Source organism: Aulonocara stuartgranti, assembly GCF_965226115.1.
Source record: "Aulonocara stuartgranti genome assembly, chromosome: 13".
NCBI lineage: Eukaryota > Metazoa > Chordata > Actinopteri > Cichliformes > Cichlidae > Aulonocara > Aulonocara stuartgranti.
This window is the reverse complement of record NC_138949.1, coordinates 11,518,695-11,541,401: the sequence shown is the minus strand read 5'-3', so window position 1 is coordinate 11,541,401 and position 22,707 is coordinate 11,518,695. Positions and strand designations below refer to the sequence as shown.

Here is a 22,707-nt window from a genome sequence, read left to right as displayed (position 1 = left end):
GTCCTTGGTGATTGAGTGACCTTTGAGCTTCAGAACAGATTGAGGCCAACGATCTGATGAGGTGCCCTTATGAAGGAAGGGAGGGAGTGAACAAAGAGTGGAAATAAAATCCCAACAGTCATAAGGAGTACGATTCTACCCCACACCGTAGCTTCTCTTCCGCTAGTGAATGCACGTCTTTTGACATCAATATTTATGCAATTTCAGATTGACATACACAGAGCCGGAGCTAGAGTCTTTAATGTACTTGACCTCAGTCGTGCAGAGATCAGTCACAAGATGAAGATTGCGCACAGGAAGGTGACTGTCCTTAATCACAGCACTGGACAGACTTTACTATTCCTCACTTCCTTATCTCTAAACTGCAGCAGGCTCCCAAGAATTTCACCAAGATGGCAGCATTTGGAGAAATCACCAGGCGCTGGCATCAGTATAAGTTACACCGACTCAGTGGAACAGAGGAAAGCCTTGCTTTTATTTTGGTAGATTGCTGGACTATTTCCAGCAAGGGCTGATAAGATGAATGACTCCCACAAGCTGTTCCTACACACCAAATCTGCCTGGTTAATAAGAGATACACATACTTTAGAACTTTGTTGGAGTCTGTTGGATAACGTTTGCATCTGACCTTGAAATATTGAAATACCACAGACACTAACACTATTCGGTTCAATATTAAATCAATAATAAGCACAGCCCACAATGAGACTCCTGGGGCAAAATCCTATCATGCTTCTTTTCAGCACATTTGATTTTCAGCACATTTGATTTTGAAATGACAAACCCCACGTCTATATTTCGTGCACCACATTCATACGGGATAGTGGTGTTTATGTTTTACTGGAATTAACAGACATTACCCATTGGATATGATGTCAGAATAAATGTTGAGCATACTGAAGAAAGACAGCTAAATGTTCCTTACCGCATGCTGCCTCACATCCATTTCATCATCCTTTGAGATTTCGCTCTTCTAATGGATTTGAGCAGGCTCTTTCTGCAAATGGGTCTCCATGCTGTGTAACAACCTGAGCCCCGTGAATGTGCACTCAAAAAGCCAGTGCAGCCTTTAAAAGATGGAAACAGGCCGAAGAAAGATGCTGAGAACACACACACACACACACACACACACACACACACACACACACACACACACACACACACACACACACACGGCAAAAAGAGAGAAAGCAATAATAAAAAGGTACTGATTTGCACCACTGACATTATTACATTGTTTGGATGTGGTTGGTAGCAGAGCAGGGGATTTTTACTTTAAAACCATGGATGTGGCCGAGTCACATGGGATTAAGGTCACAGAAGACCCTCACAGTTATTACAAAGAGGCTATTACACAGTTATTACACTAGCCTGATAGTATGGAACCTTTGTCATTTGTAATGATTACTCTGTCACCTCTGATCTTGCTCCCATGTGTATAATTTATAATGGAAAAAAACCCACACATGTAACCTAACCTGTACTCTGTGTGTGTGTGTGTGTGTGTGTGTGTGTATAAAAAAAAATTCTCCTGTGCAAATGAATATCTTGTTGTTGTTTTTTTCGTTCCCTTTGGTCCTTCATTCAGTCTCTTTCCCAAACAACAACTGTTGAGTTTCCAGTGAAAATTTGAAGCCTATACAAAGAAAGAGCAAGCTCATATGCATAAGAAGAGCAGACAATTTTCACACATAATCTTTGGTGAATGAGGCCTTACTGTACACCACCTTGCCATGGGCATGTTGTCTATTCTGCAGGACAACAGCAAATATATAACAAACAAGTCAGCATTGACTAAACAAGAAAACGTCTCTGTGTGAGGAAAGGGAAAAGCAAGACCTCTCCTCAGGGACCCCCGGGCTCAGACTGCCTTTCAGTGGAAATTAAGCAAAATGACAGGAAATAATTAACTGACACTAATTTCTCTCGTTATGGACCCCCAGGATATGTCAAATGTCATCACCTGAGAGATCTGCGTGTGTGACCTGATGACTAGCCGTGTAGCTAGCTTAGCTTTCTGTGAGGATATTGAAGTAAATGCACTACAAACTATCCATCAAAGGTTGGCAGCTTCCTCTGACCTCTGTCCTTTGGTATTTGTGTTTTCTTCCCAAACACAGATCATCTTGAGACAGATGAGAACAATGTAATTATACAGCTGCTCCTGCGGTCAGATATACAGCACCTGGCTGTGCATCTAGCATTTGTGTGTTCATTGGTTCGTTGTGTTTTGGCTCGAGCTCATGCAGCTTAGCGCTGAACTGCCTGTGGCCCTACAGTCCTGTTTACATTTCAGAGAGCTTCCAAAGGCTTCCAGTAAACATGGCCTGGGGAAGGTAAGCACTGAATGAACACACAGCTGTGGAGCTATGTAAGAATTACAAATACACAAATCTCCTGTCGGGGTCCTAGCATAGTGTCTGGGACACTGTTTGTCCTGATTGTGTTATGTAATCTTATTTTCCTCTTCTTTTAAAGGCAGTAAACCCATATAAAGACTAGCACTCAGTGCTTTCCCTCTAGCTCTGCATTCTGCATCTTGCCACCCCCTGTGGCTAACCTCCAAACATCAACAGCAGCTTTCAATACACTCCGCTGCAGAGGAGGTGGAGGGGGCAGTTGATCTCCTTCACAGTGACAAACAGTGCGATTACAGAAGAAAGAAAAAGGAAAAAAGAAAATCAGGGCACTGTCACTCAAGATCATTATCCTCCATCAATAATCTCTACAAATCCCATAGAAGCAGGGCTAGACAAAGAAATAAATAGGAAGGGAAAAAAAGAGATGGAATATAATGTTCTAGCATATTAGATCTGCTTGGCTGGGCCGGTGCTCCTTAATTAAACACATCATACCGCTGCTGCCCCAAGAACAAGGAAAGGCCAAGCTGACTGTTCAGCTTCTTTCCGCTTTAGCCTTCCCATCTACTTTGTGTAAAAGGTTTCCCTGTATTATCTCAGGCTTGTCTAAAATATTCAGACTATACCAATTTACAAGAATAGGCCAAAAGCAACATCACGTACAGCCATTTCTGTGCTGTAAATGACTTTCTTTAAAAAAAAAAAAAAAAAAAGCTTCACAGTAATGTCCCAGTAATGTCATTCCCATGAATGAGAAAGTATCTAAACTGAACTCCAAGAAACCAAATATTTATATTTAAAGGATTTTGAAGACACTATGATGTTTATGTGCACCAAATGGAGCTTGGAAGAACAGCTCTGACCTCTTCGAGCCAACACTTAAGATTTTAATAGCTTTCCGCTTGAGTCGAAAGAAATTACACAATCACAATAACGCATTGCATCACACCACTTCAAAATTCGCAGTGACAATAAAAGTACAAATGGCCACATTTGTTTTAGTTTTGGTGATTCCCAGGGTAGCTAAACTCATTATCATCTGATTTATGGAGCAGTGGAAGCACAAACAAGAATAACATCCTCCTCCCAATATGTCTCATCAGTACTTTTAAAAACACAATGACAGGCTACAGACCATGACTAGACTTTCTAATTTGTCTCATGTCATTGATCTGGGAACATGAAAGGAACCGGCTATAAAAGGGAAAAAAAAGCAACACTCTCTCACAATTGACAAAGGGCTGTTTAGGAGAAAGTTCCTTCCTTTTGAAAAAGGCTGATACACAACAGAAATCCTGCACATACCACTCTGCAAACAAGGCACAACAGGGCAACACACAGAAAAACAAAATAATCCTATCATATAGCGAAAAGGAGTTAAAATTCTGCATCGCTGTCTAGACATACATTTTATATTTCTAATATTAAAACTTGAGCCTTTTGTTACCGCTTAAGCTCTACAGTGCGATATTCATTGAAGCCATCCTCCTACCAATGTAGATTATAATGATTTTTGTCATAACCTTGTGCTCAACAACAGTGTAGAAGCACTGCAGTGTGCTCACGAGGTTAAGTGAAGGATACTGGCCCCAGCAGCAATGCCTCAGTGATTCACACACACACACACACACACACACACACACACACACACACACACACACACACACACACACTAAAGCCCGAGCACTTTATGGCACATCTGTCACGGATCTGCTCCATTTCAGTTGTTAATTACAATCATCCTCTATCAGAAACCAGTCGTGCACTTTTAACGCTTAAAATGCCTTAGCTTATCCCAGGTCGATCTGACAGTCAAGGACACTGATGCATGCACGGGAGGGGCTTTGTGTCACTTTGGCCCACATTTTAAGACTACAGGAGCAGTTTTCTGTACTTTCAAGGAATACCATGATGACTATTATATACATTTGTATCAGGGAAAACACAATATCTTGAGTAATATGGGAAAACAACAGGGAAACGCTGATTCTGGATCTCTGGGCTGATACAATAGGTGTGCGTGCATGCAAGACAGAGAGATCAGATTCCAAGTGGACAGCACTAAATACAAAATCATATGCATCGTTCCTACAGTTGGAAAAAGCCTTACTTGCATATCACTGCAGTTGATTGGTCTCTGCCAATCAAATTTGACTGATGATAGGTGGAAGAAGCAACTGTTTACGGGGGCCTTTGACTTTCTATTAGAAGTAGTCAAATGACACATGACAGACACAGGTGAAAAAACTACAACCAATTTGTGATCCAATCAAATTAGACACACATTTAATCAAACAGAGTAAAAGCAACATTCCTAACAAGTAACCGGTTCCACTTCCTGTGTGTGACACATGTGATATACTGAGGTTCCAATAAACAGACGAAGATAGAAAAGTGTACAGAAATGACATCCTGTCTGGACTCTGTCTGCATCATCCTCACCCAGTCATGTCCATTTACTTAAACAGGGCTATTCTTTTCCACTAGGGAGGAGGTATGCACAGGGGCACCAAATCCTCCTTATCTCCCAAAGGGGGCTGGCTGCAACAACAGAGGTCAGCTGTCCCGATTGTGCGGGCCTGTCGGGGGAAACACAGACTGACTTAACCTATGGGTCACTGCCGGTCTTGGCTCCCATCAAGTCAGTGACTAGCCAGGACTTATCCTCTCCATTGCAGACCAGCGACAAAACATTTAGACAAAGCACATAAATAACTTTCACTGGCATTTCTCCAGCCTTTATGGTACAAACACAGTGAGTGTGAGCATAGCTCATTGGGGCAGGAAGAAGCATTCGCCCACATGCTTCTCAGCTGCAAATCTATAATGTACGGGACTTTTTTAATTTTCGTTTTTAAAAAGTCAATGTTAAATATGAGTCTGGTGAAACAACAACCCTCACAACTCTAACAAACCACCATACTGACTGTATGGATAAACCTGTGATTTGAGGTGAGGGAATGGCTAATAAGTATGGCAATGATATTCCTTCTATATTAAATTATTAAGTCTTTTATTTAAACAGGCAGCCTCACCGAGACCAAGAAGCCCCATATTTCACAATTCTGTCTGGCATGTGGACAATTAACAATTTTCTTTCAGACAAAGCATTGTTGTACAGTCTGCTGTCTGTAAACCACTGCCATGTAGTCAACATCACATCTGTCTGTCATGCAAACAGGATACAGCCTGGTTTTGAAAATTATGTGGGGGTCATGTTAAACGGTAAGGTCAACGCTGGTTAAGCTGGTCTTCATGACAAGCAACAGTAATGTGTTAAGCATATAAAATGCAACATGCCATTCCTTAGTCACTGTCTGACTTAGAGCCAAGGAGCTTCAAAACATCGTATAGCATCCTTCACTCCTGCTGACGCTATCAGATGCCAAAGTAAGGTCAACAAAGATTAACAAAGGATACATGTCCCAGACACCAAGGCTATTACCATGTTCCCAGGATACAAACCGCAAGCCATAACGTCTCAATTGCCCATCTTGCATAAGGAGTGGAAATATGGAACTAGGAAGGCCTGTTCTCACAGTGATTTCCTGAGATGAATATTGGCACAAACCACACAAACCAGTGACTAAGCAAGAAAATTAGCACCTTAATACTATTACAATGATTGCACATTAAGAAACCATACTGTGCACAGTGCAGACAAAATTGATGAATAACCCAATAGGAAAATCACCATGCTGATCAGCAGCGAGAACAAGATATCTCAATACTCCTCTGAGAACCATGTGGAAGGTTTATTGTTTACCAGACAAATGAGGGGTACTGATGATAGTTCTGGTGCTTTTACCCGATCATCAGCGACACAAATTTCATAATCCCAAATTAAAAAGGAAGCTTTTGTCTACTCTGGGCACATTATGAACAGTGCTTAGTGAATCACCCACATCCATCACAAACAGACCCCAAGTGGAGCAAAGACTAAATTCACAAAAAACGACAACAACATTATCCTAATGACTTCATCTATGCTGTCCTGACAGCGGTGAGTTGACTTAAATCCTTCCATAAATCCAGACCGCAATCAAAACAAAGGCTGGCAAAAAAGGTGGAGAGAAAGAGTGGCTCTCACAACATGAGCAGGCAGCATGTGATCCCCTGTCTGCTGGTTGGTTGGTTTTGAAGCAACAGGATTTGGTTGGGGAGACCCATTGTGACTCCTAGCTAGCCAGCCAGCCAGTCAGCTGGCACGCACCAGACGAGGTTTCTGATCCTCATCACATGAAAGGGGTGTGGGACTGGTTGGAAATGGTTGCAAGAGAATCCTTCAATGGCGGGAAATGCATCATCATTATTAAAAATAAAAAAAACCCTGGTTTAAACACAAGACCTTTAGCAGTTTTGTTTCACTTCTGCTGTTTTCCAAATTATGACTTGTCAGCATGCTGGTAGGAAACCACCGTGGGAACAGAAACAACAGAAAGAAAAGAAACATCCCAAGCAAGCAACTGATGTGAGAAGACTGATATCCGCCAACACTGTTAAATAATCAATGTGTTACAGTAACATCTTCACAGACAATTTCTGTGACACAACCCAAGGATAATGGCTGTAATTCTAGTTAGGCGACTCCAGGCCCAGTAGCCCGGAAGACATCCTAAACAGCTCTGCAATGATAACAACTGGATATGGCCCACGGGCATGTCACAGGAAGCCGTTTCTCTGCCAGACCTGACAGGTGCCTTATTGTTCAGCTGCGCACATAACTTTATTTTGAAAGACATATCTATCTGGCTCAATTACCCATTGTCTGGTTAGTCATGCAGAAGGCGCTGTTAGAAATAGATGAGCACATATTTCTTCTTTGGGGCCCTCTCAGCAACCTATTGATGGCAGAACACAACAGATCCCTATTCAAATTAAGATTGAAGGAGTTACCACGGCACTGTCATTATTGTGGCTGCTGAGCAAGTCTTGCTCCAGGAGTGTGCCAATGACAGGGGGTGAGATGGGGTACCCAGGACCCTTAATCTCATCTACATTATCTTTCATCTTTTATCATCTGAAAAAAAACCCCTACATTTGCTTCTATAACGTAACTTTCAAATGTAAAACTCAGCAGCCAGAAATTAACAAAAGACATTAATCCAACCTAGAAAGGTAGCCTAATAGAAATATGTGCATGATGATAGCGAGAATGAGAAGATAAAAGGGATTAGGGTTCCAATATGTACAAAGAATAATAACAATTGACTATTATGCATAATATTGCTTAATATTCCACACATCATTACAGACATCTTTGCACCCGTTCAGGTTGCTTCCCCAACATGCAGACCTATGACAGCTGCAGTTAAGCCAAGCATTTTTAGTGTTAAAAGGAAAGAAAAAAAAGTTAAACATTAAAGCAGGCCATGAACATACCATCTTAAAACACTTCTCTGTCTACTTAGTTCGGCAAATCCCCTGGAAAACTAATCTTTCCCAGACTCAAAACCCTGTGAAAAATAATGGTGCCTTATTGATTTTAAGCGTTCCGGGAGCAGAGAACTATGTATGCTTGATGTGGTCAGATGTAAGCTGCAAAGACAAAAGGAAACGCATGCAGAGGACTGTAAATTAAGCAATAGAAACTCAGGATTTACACTCCTAGCACCTAGTCGTATCTGTAGCCTTCCATCAGCAGAGAATTGGGCCTATTTATTTTCCTTTATTGGGGATTTAGTTACCGTGGAGGCTCAACTTCCTGCAGGAAGGATACGGTGCTTAAGGACAAACAACACTGGACTTACTTTCCCAGTGGAGTATACAGTGCAGTGTATGTTGAATAGGTCACAGAAGCGGCCAGCAACCAAACAAGATTGTATATGCTGTGTAGAAGCTGGCTGCCAGATATTATTTATGAAGAAACCAAACAACCGGGACTGTTGGAGGGGGGAACTGTCTTTTGTCTGCTCATAATAACAACCTGCTGCAAAGTAAAACCACAAAAAGGACACAAAACACAACAGCAAATTGTTTACATTAAAAAAAAAACATATCCCACTCAGGTTCTCGGAGGAAAATATTAAATATGGTTGGTGAGAGCATATGGGCTGGTAAGCAAGTGAAGGCTTTATTACACACGGCCAGTTGGACAAAGCTGCCTTTATCGCCCCCCACCGTTTTAATGGAAGCACGCCACTCAAAACAGATTCATTCAAAAATACTCCAGTCCACTGTGCCCCCACGTCCCCCATCACAAACCATCACCACTACCACAAGTAAACGTTATCAAACACACAGTTCCTTCAAAATCACACCGAAATAAGAAGCTTGCACTCTGTCTCCAAGAATGTTAAAATAAAGATGTTTTACGCTGAAACTGCTTTATTTGTAAAGCTTGCAATGTCCTGAGTAAACAAACAGGAATCCAGTTAAACTGACCAGCAGCATAAGTCATAAGGAACAGAGACAAATATAGGTTATATATATACATAAAGTCCACTCCTGAAACATCATAACCTCCACCCCTCGCTCGGACTGCACCACCATCGGTGCTTGAAATCAACTTTATCCTTTGTGTTCACCATTACCATCGACGTGCCAGCTGAGTTTGTACGCCTCTGCCACTCTGCCCGTGTGCAGCGCTCCCCGCTTTTAGTTCCCCAGCTTCACTTTTTTACTTTGTTGCTACCTTCAGAGGTAGAACGAAAAAGGGCGTGCAAGCCTTACCTTCAAATCCGAGCCGGTGTCCTGTCCCGGTTGTTAACGGCGTTAGTTATCCGTAAAAGGTAAAACCAGCTGAAGCTGCCGTAGTCGCTCTCACATCTCCCCCTTTCAGTCTCCGGCAGACTGAAGTAGCACGGACCATAGCGATACCCATCCAGCACCTTTCTGCGTGATGACGACACGCAGCGAGGCTCCGCCCACCGCTACTCCGCTCCCCTGTGATGACCTATACATATAGGTTTGTAGGTTAATATTGAAGGAAGACTACCAGATAAACCCTAACCCCCCACACGAACCTAAAGGCGTCTAATGAAACTGTCCTGCAAACTAAGTCTGGTGGCCTTGTTGCTATTTGCCACGAGTCTATTTTAGGGTATAAGTCCAATAAGCCCCACAGTGGCACCATCTGGTGAACTGCAGGAAAGTTACTCCCTCGAACTACCTGAATATCGCTTTTCTTTCCGTGTCTATCGGTTTTTGTGCTTTCTATGCTTCTCGATTTAAACTTGTGAACAAGCGCTCCAAATTTAAGTAATAGCTATTTTATTGAAAAATAAATAAAACGCGCAAAAAAACCACCTCCCCCGAAATTGTCGACTGGCTAATTAATTAAGTCCGTATGTAGAGAAACATCATTTCCCACAAATCTCGCGCTCTGACGTAAAACCCTTGCGACAGCTGTTTCCATGGAAGCCGATGGAAGCTAAAAGCGCTTGTTAGCGGATTATCTGACGTCTTGATAGTTAGCCCTTTGGTTCTCTGTGGCCAAACAGCTTTCGGGATGTCGGGACAACTAAACAGCGATCATCCAGAGACTCTGTTTTCATTGGAGCTTTTAGTGGAATACATTCGAGTAGAGAAAAATTGTAAAATCCTTAACGAGTTGGCTCTGGGAGTCACACTCCTGAACTTTCCGACGCTGCTAATTTATCAGTCACAGCAGCAACACCAGCAGATCAGCGGGAGCAGTAACAACCCCGGGCACAATGAAAAGGAGAAACCTGGAATGTTCGCCTTTAACAGAGGAAAGTGTTGTTTCTTCAAAATGGACTTAAACTCACTGCACGTACAGCTGTCCAACACCCCGCTGTATGGTATGGTGCTGGATGTTACAGAGGAGAGTCCCAAGTTAGTCGGCTCCTGTATGATATCACTGGCTAAAGCGATGGACAGAATCAGGCAGGATGTGACTGAACGGGGGGTTTCTAGTCCCTCCTATCACATAGAAAGGGGGCTTGTTGTCTCTATATGCAACCTCGCGGGGGAGAAAGTCGGAGCAATGTCCCTGAGTTATAAACTGTTATGTCTAGGAGCGAGTCTGCTGCCACACATCACAGAGAGGGAGAGAGTGCCTGGAGGGCAGCAGGCACAAGAACATGTCAAGGAGACAAACAAGTCTACATCGCAGCCTCCTGACTCTGGAAATGTCTGCTCACCAACCCCACAGTGTAGCGGAAAAGCCCAAAGCAAAGGGGAGGTAAATGCAGAAGTTTTGTTAAGTAAAGATAGAAAGGAGGAGGAAGGCGATGACGTGTTTGATGGTACTGAACACAGACCACAAGACGAAGCTGAAAATGATTCTGAGGAGGATTTAACTGTATTCTGTCCCCCACATCTTTACTATTCTGCAGAGGAAAAAGGAGTAAATGAACAAGGTGATTACAAATCATGGACTCTGGATTCAGAAGCTCCTGTTTTTGAAGATTCATGTTCAGAGGAAGAAGTGGATGAAAAGGAAGTGGAAAGTCCAAGTTCTCCAGTGATGCATTCAGAAGTGAGACACGATGCGAAAATAAGAAACCAAGAAACAAGCACAATGCCTCCAAATGTCCTCGGGGAAGCCTTACAGCGGATGCCTTTGCTAAACGCTCTGCTTGTTGAACTGTCACAGCTAAACAGCAACCAGCCCTTGACTGTTCACCCCAGTCTCGCTTGGATATACAGGCCTGCTTCTGCAGAGCTTTCAGCTAAAAACACACCACAGAAGGCACAAACCAAATCCCTGAAGAAAACCAAACAGGAAACTTTTCCTCATCTGAGACGCTTTCATTCCTCCAGAAATGTTTCCACACATATAGTTAGACCTGATTCTGTAAAACTAAAGGACAAAAAAGAAAATATGTTGCTTGAGAATAAAAGCTCATGTAAATCACCCAGGAAGAAGCTTGTGTGTGGAACAACTAAAACATTTAATCTAAGGCTGAAGCAGATTTCTCCTCTCAGAGTAAACCGTCGTGAATGTGAGGAGTTAAAACAGAATAAAACACAAGTAAACGAAAAGACTGGGTTAGGTCATAAAACCATTAAGTCTGGAAAAAGGAAGTCGGTAATAAAGAGGAGCTCTGATTTTAATGAAAATATTGAGACGCTGATGCAGAGCATCAGCCGGGATTCTGCGCTACAGGAAACAGTCACACTAAAACAGCATGTGAAAGTCGAGGGTAAACAATGCAGAGGCTCTCCGACAACTTCAGAAAAGGCTCTTCTTTCTGAAACACTCTCGAAATGTATTCACATCCCCAGCGTGGATACTGACAGTGTTCCCCAAAGCAAAGACAAGAGCGAGCATCACAGCGAATCAGATCAATCACAGTCTGAATCTGACAGGCGCGGAGATAAAATTGAATCTTCAAGAAGCCGCAGACGCAGCAGCTCAAAGTCTTCATTTTCAGACTCCAGCTGGGCTGGAAATGAGGAAGCAGACTATGTTGATGACTTTAACAGTCTCGAGCCCAGTGATGCCTACTCTCCTGACCCTTTGAACAGCCCCGAGCCCTCCAGAGCAAAGACTCCAAAGTCTCCAGTTCGCTTTTGGAACTCTGATTCGGAATCCGACAGCGTCCAGAGAAGATCAGCCCCCCTTCCTGTGCCCATCAAAGCCCCCAGCTCTCCAAAGCATACTCTGAGGGGTACACACATCATCCGACCTCGTACCCAAACCTCTGCCCTCAGCTGTTCCTCTGATGAGTGTGACAGAGACAGGTCAGCCTCCCTGCAAAGTAGAAAGCAGATGTCAGCGAGTGGCAGAGTGGAAATGACTTCCTGCACTGAGAGTTTGATGTCATCAAGAGGTCAGACGAGCGCGTTAGCCAACCACAGCATCCCCATTCGAGGATTGTCTGCAGACTCTGTGTCCTCCGTTGAACCCCAGGAGGTAGAGGAACTGGAGGATGAACTGGGATCTCTGGATTTCAGGAAAGAGTATCAGCATATCTCTGAGCTAGTGGCCAGCAAACTCCCTGGGTACACTATGTAAAGGGGAAAAAAGCATATAAATATACCCTATGGTAACATCAAGAATTGTAGTATTGTATGTAGCAAAGAAATCAACTTGTATATTTAATTCCTTTTCATAATGTCTGCAAATGCTCTTGAATAAAGACGTTTTTGGAAATTTTGTAGTCATTTTTTATCTTAATCACTCAGTTAATACTGGAGCTACTAGATAATTGCATTAAGCTTTGGGCCATGAGTCTTTAGATAACATATAAGAGGATGAAAAATCTCTATAAGCGTGCCATTTATGCAAATCATTTAGCATAAAAGCGCCAAATCAGCAGATTTAGTCACAAGCTGAAAATCTCCAAGTCCTGTAGCAACTCCTGATTTCAGGGCATTTCCTTTAAATTCCACCTGCTACTTTCCATTTATCCCCTCATATCATTTGACAAGGAAAACAAAGACTGTATGGAAATAATATTTATATGTATACAGATAAATTATCAGGCATGATACAACCTCATACCACTTTCAATTATGTCTTTTAAATTACTATCTGTTTAAATTTCTTTGTTCATACGTATTTAACTATTATTTTTCTTTGTATGTGTCATCCTATCTAGAAGTTGGTTTATTTCAATATTTTCTTTCTACATTTCATTATGTGTTTCTGTTTTCGTGTTCAGAGGGCAGGCTGTCAAAGTGTGTTGTGAAGTCAAATTTTTAAATATTAATCCATTGTTGTCAGATCCACAATTGAAATGGCTGTCCTAACATATCTGAAGATAATCACAAACACACGAATGCATACTTAAACTAATAACTTTGCAATGGATAAAACTGAAAAATTGGAACGTTATCAATAGGGGAATGAATACAAAGGCAAAGAAATGCAACACAAGTTCAAACAAATAGTAATCTATATCACATTTTAGACTTAAATACACGTTTTACTTAAATTGTGTTTTTGATGGATTTCAAGCAATATTATTTATATAAGATTTGGGCAGTCTTGGCATTTCACAAGGCATCTTGCATAAAAGAGTTAACCAGCTGCACCTTAATAATTCGGAAAATGTTAGTTTTACTCAACCGTATACTTCACTAACTTTTACTTGGAAATGTTGGACTTGTTGATCCACTACTCTATAACTCTATATTAAAGTTGTACAAAACCCAAGTTTTATTTTTAAAAGAAAAATAAGTTGTTTATGGCAAACATTTTCTTTTATAAATGTACCCATTTAACTTGTCTTTTATAGATGATTTGGTTTTTAAAAAAATCATTTAAAAAAATCGTTAAATGTGCCGTCCTAAGTTTTACCTCTTACTGCGCATGCGTCAACTCTGTGTCCGGAAGAGCTGCAGGAACACGTTGGACGGTGGAAACCACAATGTTCAAGCACGTATTTCTGACAGGACCTCCAGGTAACAGTCAGCAGTGAGTGCACCCAGCTGCTGAAGCTAAAGTCGCTGTAAATCTAAAGCGGTCAGTCAGCTGTTTTAAGTCCCAGCGAAGAAAAAGTCAGTCTTAACGTTGATTTGAATGAAGGTTAGCTTATTCCAGTTACTCTTATTCGGGTAACAAACCCAATTAACGTTTCAGCCTTTTTTGTTTAGTTTAGTTTGTGTTTATTATTCTTAGTATTATTATAACGATGGAGTGACGCCATATTTTTGATGATTTACATAAATATATTATGCTACCTAATCGTCTGAGAGCTGTAAGGATTAAATACATTGTTTTACCATAGTAATACTTAAGGCAGGATCCCTCCGCTTGAAACGGTGATATTTCAGTTGTTCGACAGTTTGTCTGTTTTGCCTTCAGGTGTGGGGAAAACCACCCTGGTCCAGAAAGCCTGCGAGGCTTTAGTGTCATCAGGAGTGGGAGCTGAAGGCTTTTACACGGAGGAGGTCAGGGAAGGGGGCCGGAGAGTCGGCTTTGATGTGGTCACCCTGACAGGAGCGAGGGGCCACCTGTCCAGAATCAGGTAGCGGTGTTGTCATGCAGTCTCACTCAAACTGCCTGCTCTCTTTTTCTCACTTTGTTTTGACTCACTTCTTTTTTAACTTGCAGAGACAGTAGAGACAGCCAGCCTCACGGCAGGCGGGAGTACACAGTTGGCCAGTATGTGGTCGACTTGCCTTCATTTGAAAATCTGGCTCTCCCCCTCTTCAGAAATGTAAGTAAGCAGCACATGGGCTTTTTTTAAAGCCACCCTCATCAGTAGATCACAGCAAGCGAAAGATTCCCTTCTCCCCTCCACTTTGATTTTTTTTCCTGAAAACTGATGGAATAATTGTAAGCTTGCAAACACGTAAATTCCACAGTGACATTTTTAGTGTTCGTGGTGCCGTCTGGCTGTCACTGACCGTGATTAATCCGGCATGTAAAGTGAACCTGGAGTGACGCCTACACATGCACTGTAAAGAAAGATGTCTGTGCCTCGGCAGCGCGTGGTTCACTTTCATCTCACTCTCTCTGTAATCACAGCAGATCTGCAGTGTAGCATCACACAAAACGCTTTCGGTGTCAGTCATACGTGAAATATTAAAACGACGAGCGTCTGCCTGTAAAAGATGTTTCCCTTAACTAACCAAACTAAGCATCCAAAATAGTCTTTAGTGCTTAAATGAATAGATATCTCCTCCGATGGATTGTGCTTGATTTTAAGCAACTAGGAAATTTCTCTTTTCTTTTTTCTGGTGTTTTACAGACCAAAGGATTGGCTGACATTATAATTAAAGATCAATTGGTGACAAAGTAATCGTTAGCTTGAGCCCCACTACTCCATGTAATGTCTGCATCGTTCATCTCCAGATTGGTTCGGCGGATGGAAGCAGCAGCAGCAGGAAGGTGTTTGTCATCGATGAGATTGGGAAAATGGAGCTCTTCAGCCAGTCTTTCATCAGGGCAGTGAGACAGACCTTAGATAGCTCTTCCTGCACCATCCTGGGCACCATCCCCATCCCTAAAGGTAAACCCCTGGGGCTGGTCGAAGAGGTGCGGAACAGGAGGGACGTCAAGGTGTTCACTGTGAGTATAAATAATCCTAGTATGCTTCCCCTGCTATTTTAAAACAGATTTTGATAGCTATAGGATTCTGCTTAGACTGCATCCACTTGGCCTTAGGAAGCAGTCTGTTCACTAACATACAGGGGCCATGCCCTGCATTATCCCTCCTCTACGGCAGGATTAACTCTAAATCATGCATGACTGATTTAACAACAAAGGGAGGGCTTAAATGTCAAAATAATTCATCACGGAAGACTCAGTTATGGATTTTGTCATGCAAACTACTCACTGTACTCCCTCTCAGGCTGGGGGAGTTATTGCATGAGGCAGAATGAACTTAAAGACCTACCATTGGTAATTTTACTTGTATTACAACAGGTCAGATTAGGCATTGGACATTATATTCTATATTTATTTCATATTAATCTTTGTATTTAATGCATGGCTGTATATTCTGCTCACACAGGCTATAAACACTTTCTAAATTCTATGTTTACTTGTTTCTTTTTCCCATTTAGGTGTCTAAGGAGAACAGAAATGCTATTCTACAAGACATCTTAGAGACACTGCAGGAATGTTTAAAGTCGAAAGCCTAATATTGAGCTTCGTATGGAGCCACTGAAAAGGAAAAAACCTTGCAGCTCGCGTGTGGCTCTTTGCTGACTACAAGTTTTCTAAGTGTCAGCGCTGGAACAGTTCAAACAGCCAGAGACGATTAAAAGGATCTACCCGCGCTTTGCAACTGGGGTTGCAACCTGAGCTTAGAGGCATCCCTGGCTGCTGGGGGAGTTGGTGTGTCGCATGCATTTATTTATGTTAACAATTAATTTTTTTCCCCCCTTTCTCATACAGCCTCAGACTGGTGTGCATGCTGAATAATTGATTGAGAGATGGAAGACAGCGGGGAAATAGTTCAGTTTCTGGGTGAATACGTCAAAGCCTCAAAAACAGGTCTTTATTGTTTAACTGATTTATAGAGACATCAGAAGGCATTTTTCTTCTGTTAGTATAAAATATCATTTTATTTTCCCCACAAAGTCAGGTGGTGCTGCCGTTTTTAATAAAGGGGCGAACGAAGCCGTGCCCCTGTTGACTCATTTAGCTCTTTGCTATGCGAGCCTCCGTTTGTCTCATCAACCTGAGGCTGTTCTCATTGAAAGTCGATCAATATTTAACGATGCAGCCCATCCTTTCATGGTTTATTCATCGTCTAATGTGAACAGAAAATAATTAAAAAATAAACAGTTTGTTTTTCTCGGGTATTTATTGTTCATTTTCTTTACTGGCAAGTGTTTTCGTGTTCTCCGGCGCAAATAAATATGTTGCACTTTGCGTGGATTCCACACTCGGTCATGCGATATTCATCAATATCAGTGCGTAGTCAGATTAAAGTGAAGGATAAACAGCATCAGTGGATTTAAGGTTTTTGAGATGTTGGCATGCTTTCACAAAAAAGCTTCAAAGTGGTTTATGAAGGCTTGCAAAGGTAAAATGCATATTTTGATTACAAGTAAACAGATATTAAAAGAATTTGGTGAGCTGTGCCAGTGGCTATGAGTGAGGTGAAGTAGCTCAAGTACATTCAAAGTTCCCGAGTTTGCTGATTGTTTGCATCAGCTCGCTGCAAGTGGAATCTCTCCCTCTCTCTGCGTGAGCTCCACAGTCTGGCAGTCGCATAAAGGTTTTTAATAGAAACCCTCTGGCAAAGCTGTTTGTCTCAAAACCAAAGCATCTTTGGGTCGTTTCAAAGTGAAAATACTTTTTTCCCCCCCTTTAAAAAAATAAATAAATAAAAACAACGCTTGTATAACTGATGTAACCTGTCAGGCTGGCTGCAGAAAGAGCTGCCAGCTGTGATGTGCGTCAGACACGCTGCTGCGCCAGCATCTGTTTTGTGGGCTCCGCTGACGTACGGCTGGATCCGCTGGCACCAGCAGCAGTCGCTGAAACGGCTTCAAAGTCAACATTTCACTGGTCGCATCTTTCAGCAAGCATGGCAACATGATGTTGCTGTAGCTGCTGCAGAGTGGACGGTGCGGTTCAGGGCAGGGCAAGGCAAAGCATAGTGTAGCGCCGAGGGAGGCGGCTCTCCTGACTGGAAGGTGATTGTCAGCACCCTGCAGCAAGACAGCAGATGGATTATGTAACAGTAGCCAAGGCCTTGCCAGTTGTACCAAATCAAGGGTGTGTGTGGATGCATTCGATGCGTTACGATGTAATTAGCAACCATGCTGTCCAAACTGTCATGTTGTGGGCATATCATTGACAGAAGTGATTCCCAGCCGGGGGCACTTGCTGGCAGGGAAAGCACAGAAAGACTGTGGGTTACTTTAACAAAGCTCAGCTGTAACACCTGAACACCATGTGCTGAGAGCACAAGAGCATGAATACAGAGCTAAAAATGGATAAGCAGTGCAAACAATTAAGTGAATGCAAGGCACAGTAGTGATAACTCGGTTAAAGCAGCGAATAAATGGTAAAATAGATAGTTTGGTAAGGTTGGTTTTTTAAAATAATGATGGAATGGTTGAAAGAGCTGAAAGTACTCGACAATAAAGAACGCAAATCACCCAATAACAGGATTAATATGTTCTGTGTGAATGTAACTCCAATGTATGACTATGTATAAGGGTAAAAATGTGTCAAAATACACACACACAAACCAACTATGTTTTGTTCCCAGTCTTATGGTAATGTTATGATATATGGTTATTGTGGTTTTCTGTAAACACCATGATTTTGTTCATATACAACCACTGTGCAACTGGAACAATAGACATATTGCCAGGGGGCTTGAAGGTACTGTATTAATGTGTACTGTGAGGATTGTTCCATCAAAGGCAATATACAGGGTGGGCCATTATATGGATACACGGTAATAACATGGGAATGGTTGGTGATATTAAAGTCTTGTTTGTGGCACATTAGTATATGTGAGGGGGCAAACTCCTCAAGATGGGTGGTGACCATGGTGGCCATTTAGAAGTCGGCCATCTTGGATACAACTTTTGTTTTTTCAATAGGAAGAGGGCCATGTGACACATCAAACTTATTGGTAATGTCACAAGAAAAACAATGGCGTGCTTGGTTTCAACGTAACTTTATTCTTTCATGAGTTATTTACAAGTTTCTGACCACTTATAAAATGTGTTCAATGTGCTGCCCATTGTGTTGGATTGTCAATGCAACCCTCTTCTCCCACTCTTCACACACTGATAGCAACACCGCAGGAGAAATGCCAGCACAGGCATCCAGTATCCGTAGTTTCAGGTGCTGCACATCTCGTATCTTCACACCATAGACGATTGCCTTCAGATGACCCCAAAGATAAAAGTCTAAGGGGGTCAGATCGGGAGATCTTGGGGGCCATTCAACTGGCCCACGACGACCAATCCACTTTCCAGGAAACTGTTCATCTAGGAATGCTCGGACCTGGCACCCATAATGTGGTGGTGCACCATCTTGCTGGAAAAACTCAGGGAACGTGCCAGCTTCAGTGCATAAAGAGGGAAACACATCATCATGTAGCAATTTCAAATATCCAGTGGCCTTGAGGTTTCCATTGATGAAGAATGAACCCACTATCGTTGTACCTCATATACCACACCAAACCATCACTTTTTTGTTCCAACAGTCTTGGAGGGATCCATCCAATGTGGGTTAGTGTCAGACCAATAGCTGTGGTTTTGTTTGTTAACTTCACCTTTCACATAAAAGTTTGCCTCATCACTGAACTAAATCTTCTGCGTGAACTGAGGGTCCTGTTCCAATTTTTGTTTTGCCCATTCTGCAAATTCTGTGCGCCGATCTGGGTCATCCTCGTTGAGATGCTGCAGTAGCTGAAGTTTGTAAGGGTGCCGTTTGTGAGTAGCTAATATCCGCCGAAGGGATGTTCGACTGATGCCACTCTCCAGTGTCATGCGGCGAGTGCGTTGCTGTGGGCTCTTGCTGAATGAAGCTAGGACAGCCACTGATGTTTCTTCGTTAGTGACAGTTTTCTTGCGTCCACATTTTGGCAAATCCAACACTGAACCAGTTTCACAAAACTTAGCAAGCAGTTTGCTAACTGTAGCATGGGAGATGGGTGGTCTCGTAGGGTGTCTTGCATTGAAATCTGCTGCAATGACCCGGTTACTGCGTTCACCAGATATCAACACAATTTTGATCCGCTCCGTGTTAACCTCTTCGACATGTCAATGGCTGTGAACAAAGAGAAACTTGTAAATAACTCATGAAAGAATAAAGTTATGTTGAAACCAAGCACACCATTGTTTTTCTTGTGACATTACCAATAAGTTTGATGTGTCACATGGCCCTCTGCCTATTGAAAAAACAAAAGTTGTATCCAAGATGGCCGACGTCTAAATGGCCACCATGGTCACCACCCATCTTGAGGAGTTTGCCCCCTCACATATACTAATGTGCCACAAACAGGACTTTAATATCACCAACCATTCCCATGTTATTACGGTGTATCCATATAAATGGCCCACACTGTAGAACAATTTGAATGAATATGAAGTGAACTAATCCATAATCCATATCGCAGAGATGCATTCTCACCATATCTCTGTGACAGATGTCTGTGTGACACCCTCCACCCTTTATCCAGCACATGGAGGGCACAGAAATGCAAAGAGCTTACAAACAATCCAGGACAAAAGGGAGCTTTCTGGTTGGAGGGAAGGGTTGGGGCTGTGTGAGTGAGAGTGGGGGAGCTGGGGGCTTAGATGAGGAAATTTCTCCCCACTTATTGCACTATGTGGCACCAGCCCAGGAGGCACATTGACAGCTGTAGAGGCGGGGAGTGTATGATGTATTGTCCGAGAAGCCCTTGGCCAAAAGGCCAAGCACTACTGATAAGAATCTAACATATTGTTCAAAGACCATGTGGGAGATAAACAACAAGTCCAACTTTCTCCCAAAAAAAGAAAACAAAAAACAGATCTCAAATTCACTATTTATTTCCCAAGATGACTATGATTTATTGTAAGATGTGAGGCTAAAGCTTCTTAACATCTGTGATGTCAGATTTCTCTGTGCCAAAGCCTGCACATGGTAAGTACTTAGCAATACTCCCCTTAAATCAAGGTCATTTGTCAGTGTAGCCTGGGTATGTGAGCTTTAATATTTTTCACTGGGTTTTTTTGCCACTAGGTTTCACCTGGCCCCCCCAGAGTATTACAACCAGACTTTGCAATTTCAGATATATTCCCAGAAAGCTATCTGAGCTTTAATTCACCTTGCAGAAAGCCTTCTGGCAGCGTGCTCATTAACAAGCCAAATATTCACATAGCAACGGCCAAACAGGCTCCACAAATATCTGTGCCATGCAGTTCACTCAGTCGGTTGTTTACCCAAATAAACCTGAAAGGCTCTGTGCACAGATAGCAGAAGTGGACTTCTTTAAAATTAGTTTCTACTTCTGCCACGAGTGAGGAGCCTTAGGTGCTATAACTCAGCTGCATGGGGATTATCATTAGACTGATTAGAGATTTGTGTAAAAATCCACACACACTAACCACTGAAACTACTTTACTACTACTGCTACTGTTCTATCCATCTCCACAGCCTTGTATTGTGACAGGATGGATAATACCAAAAAGCTATCGTGTCTGTGTATAATGCCTTAAACCCAGCAGTAATCCAAGTCACAATGGGTAATCCAAGTCCACTGTCCCCACACCACATAGTGGTAAAAAAAAAAAAAATCCTGAGTCAGTCCACACCTCACTGTGCTAATAAGTATGGCAAAAGTCTGCGGATCCTGACAGGTGGGCAGTTAATGTCAGAAAGGATCCAAAGCCAGTGGAAATTACGCTGTTTGATCCGGGCTCCTAACCATTATTCCACCCTGCTGCCCACCGCAGATAGCTCCTAAACCATTCTTCCCATTACCTCACCTTCATGGGCTCCCCGGGGCTGCTGGAGGCAGACAGTTTTGGATTTCAAAGCCTGTGCCTGAGCTGCCAGCATACCTTTCCTGCAAAAGCTCACTTTACAGAATGAAAGACAAATATAAAAGAAAACATGAAATAATGGCATAAATAAATCCTTCCACGATCTCAGAAATGCACATTTTCCCCTTTACTATTCATACAATGGGTTGCACAGCTGTATATTTATTTCAATGTAACAGTTCTGTGTTGTTCAAGAGAAACCACTAACCTATTTCCTGTGGGAATGTGTCATGTGTGAGGAGTCATACATCCTGTAAGAGGAACATGGTCAGTTTTGCATCAGCTGGCTTCACCTTGGGCTGGATATATCTTGTGGTCAGTATCTAGTGGTTAGATAGAGGAAACGTATCAAACAAAGAGCGGAGGTGCATGCGTGTGAGTTGGTGTCCATTGCTCCGCTACATGATCCTAAACTCAAAGCCTCCAGAAGCATCACTGTGTCTTCAGAGGAGGGTTAAAATAGCCCCTAGGAGCTGTGGAGGAAGGAGCAGGAGCTGTCAGTGGATGATACGTAAGGTCAGAGGGCAAAGAGGACACAATGATCTGGGTTATGGTGAGCCATTGATTGGCTGGTACTGCTCCCCTCAGGGCCGCTGAGCTGATGTGTCCGTCATTCCAAAACTTTACAAAAGAGAAAAAATATATAGAGAGAGTAAAACCCTCAAACGTTTCTACTCAGTGTACATCAAGAAAATAGCTGCCATATGTACATGCAGCAGCTTTATGCCATATCAAGAATGTCACTGTGAATCATTAACTCCTCCACCGCAGAGTGCTCTAATGACATATAGATTATCGCAGCGTTACATAAACTGAACAAATATATGGAGAGCTTTGCAGGATATTGAAAGGGTCGAGTCAAGAGGTATTCATCTCTACAGCGTGTGGATAATGATTCACAGATTGTCGACCTGCTGTGATTAATGCCTCTGTTGGGTGCTTCTGACAAATTTACACCACAAATGCAAAACTGTTCAAACTTTTTTCCATTGCACACGCTACTGTAGCTGCTCTGTGCATGTGTGTATGTATAGGTATGTGCCAAGACCACAGTGTGACTTTTGGCAGCATGGTCTGACTTAAAAGTTCACAACTGTTTTGTTTTGGGGGGGGTTTAAAGTCAGTGATAGTGTTACTCAACACAAATTTTATTTAGTGGTTGCAGGGTAAAATGATATAGTTTAATGTGTATGTGCAGGCCTAATGGTACAATCATAGTATGTTATGAAGGTCTGCATGTAACTAGTGCATGTTGAAAGTTATCAAGGACAGAGACTTCAAGCTCAGCTCAGCTAATGTTTCCACAGCTTAAACTGCTCCCAAAAACAGTTCAGCCATGGTAGTCTCTTCCACTTGAATTAACAGTTCAGCAATTTTTAGCCTCTGCATGAAGTGTGAGGACTTTCAAATTTGAAATTAAAATTTCAGACGCAGCATTTGCACCTCAGCTGATATGAGCTGCTCTTATAGATCAAACACA

At 42.3% G+C, this 22,707-nt stretch overlaps 3 protein-coding genes across 6 annotated transcripts in view; 2 read left to right on the top strand and 1 right to left on the bottom strand.

Moving 5' to 3' along the window:
* The window catches only part of LOC309720535 (signal-induced proliferation-associated 1-like protein 2), a 79,353-nt gene extending 70,187 nt beyond the window's left edge, over nt 1-9,166 (bottom strand). For 2 of the 4 annotated variants that reach the window (XM_082557546.1, XM_082557549.1), the window contains exon 1: nt 9,033-9,166. The gene's annotated coding sequence lies outside the window, so the exon portion shown is untranslated. The remainder of the gene's footprint in view (nt 1-9,032) is intronic. The other 2 variants (XM_082557548.1, XM_082557550.1) reach the window with 1 other exon arrangement.
* Nucleotides 9,167-9,707: 541 nt separating this feature from the next.
* Nucleotides 9,708-12,418, top strand: map10 (microtubule associated protein 10). The gene has a single exon (XM_082557551.1). It carries the CDS (start codon nt 9,811-9,813, stop codon nt 12,283-12,285), a length of 2,475 nt encoding a protein of 824 aa, XP_082413677.1. The 5' UTR covers nt 9,708-9,810; the 3' UTR covers nt 12,286-12,418.
* A 1,150-nt stretch (nt 12,419-13,568) lies between these two features.
* Nucleotides 13,569-18,427, top strand: ntpcr (nucleoside-triphosphatase, cancer-related). Its single transcript, XM_082556990.1, has 5 exons — nt 13,569-13,676; nt 14,080-14,242; nt 14,329-14,434; nt 15,073-15,288; nt 15,786-18,427. The coding sequence occupies exons 1-5, from the start codon at nt 13,643-13,645 to the stop codon at nt 15,861-15,863; spliced, it is 597 nt and encodes a 198-aa protein (XP_082413116.1). The 5' UTR covers nt 13,569-13,642; the 3' UTR covers nt 15,864-18,427.
* Nucleotides 18,428-22,707: the final 4,280 nt, after the last annotated feature.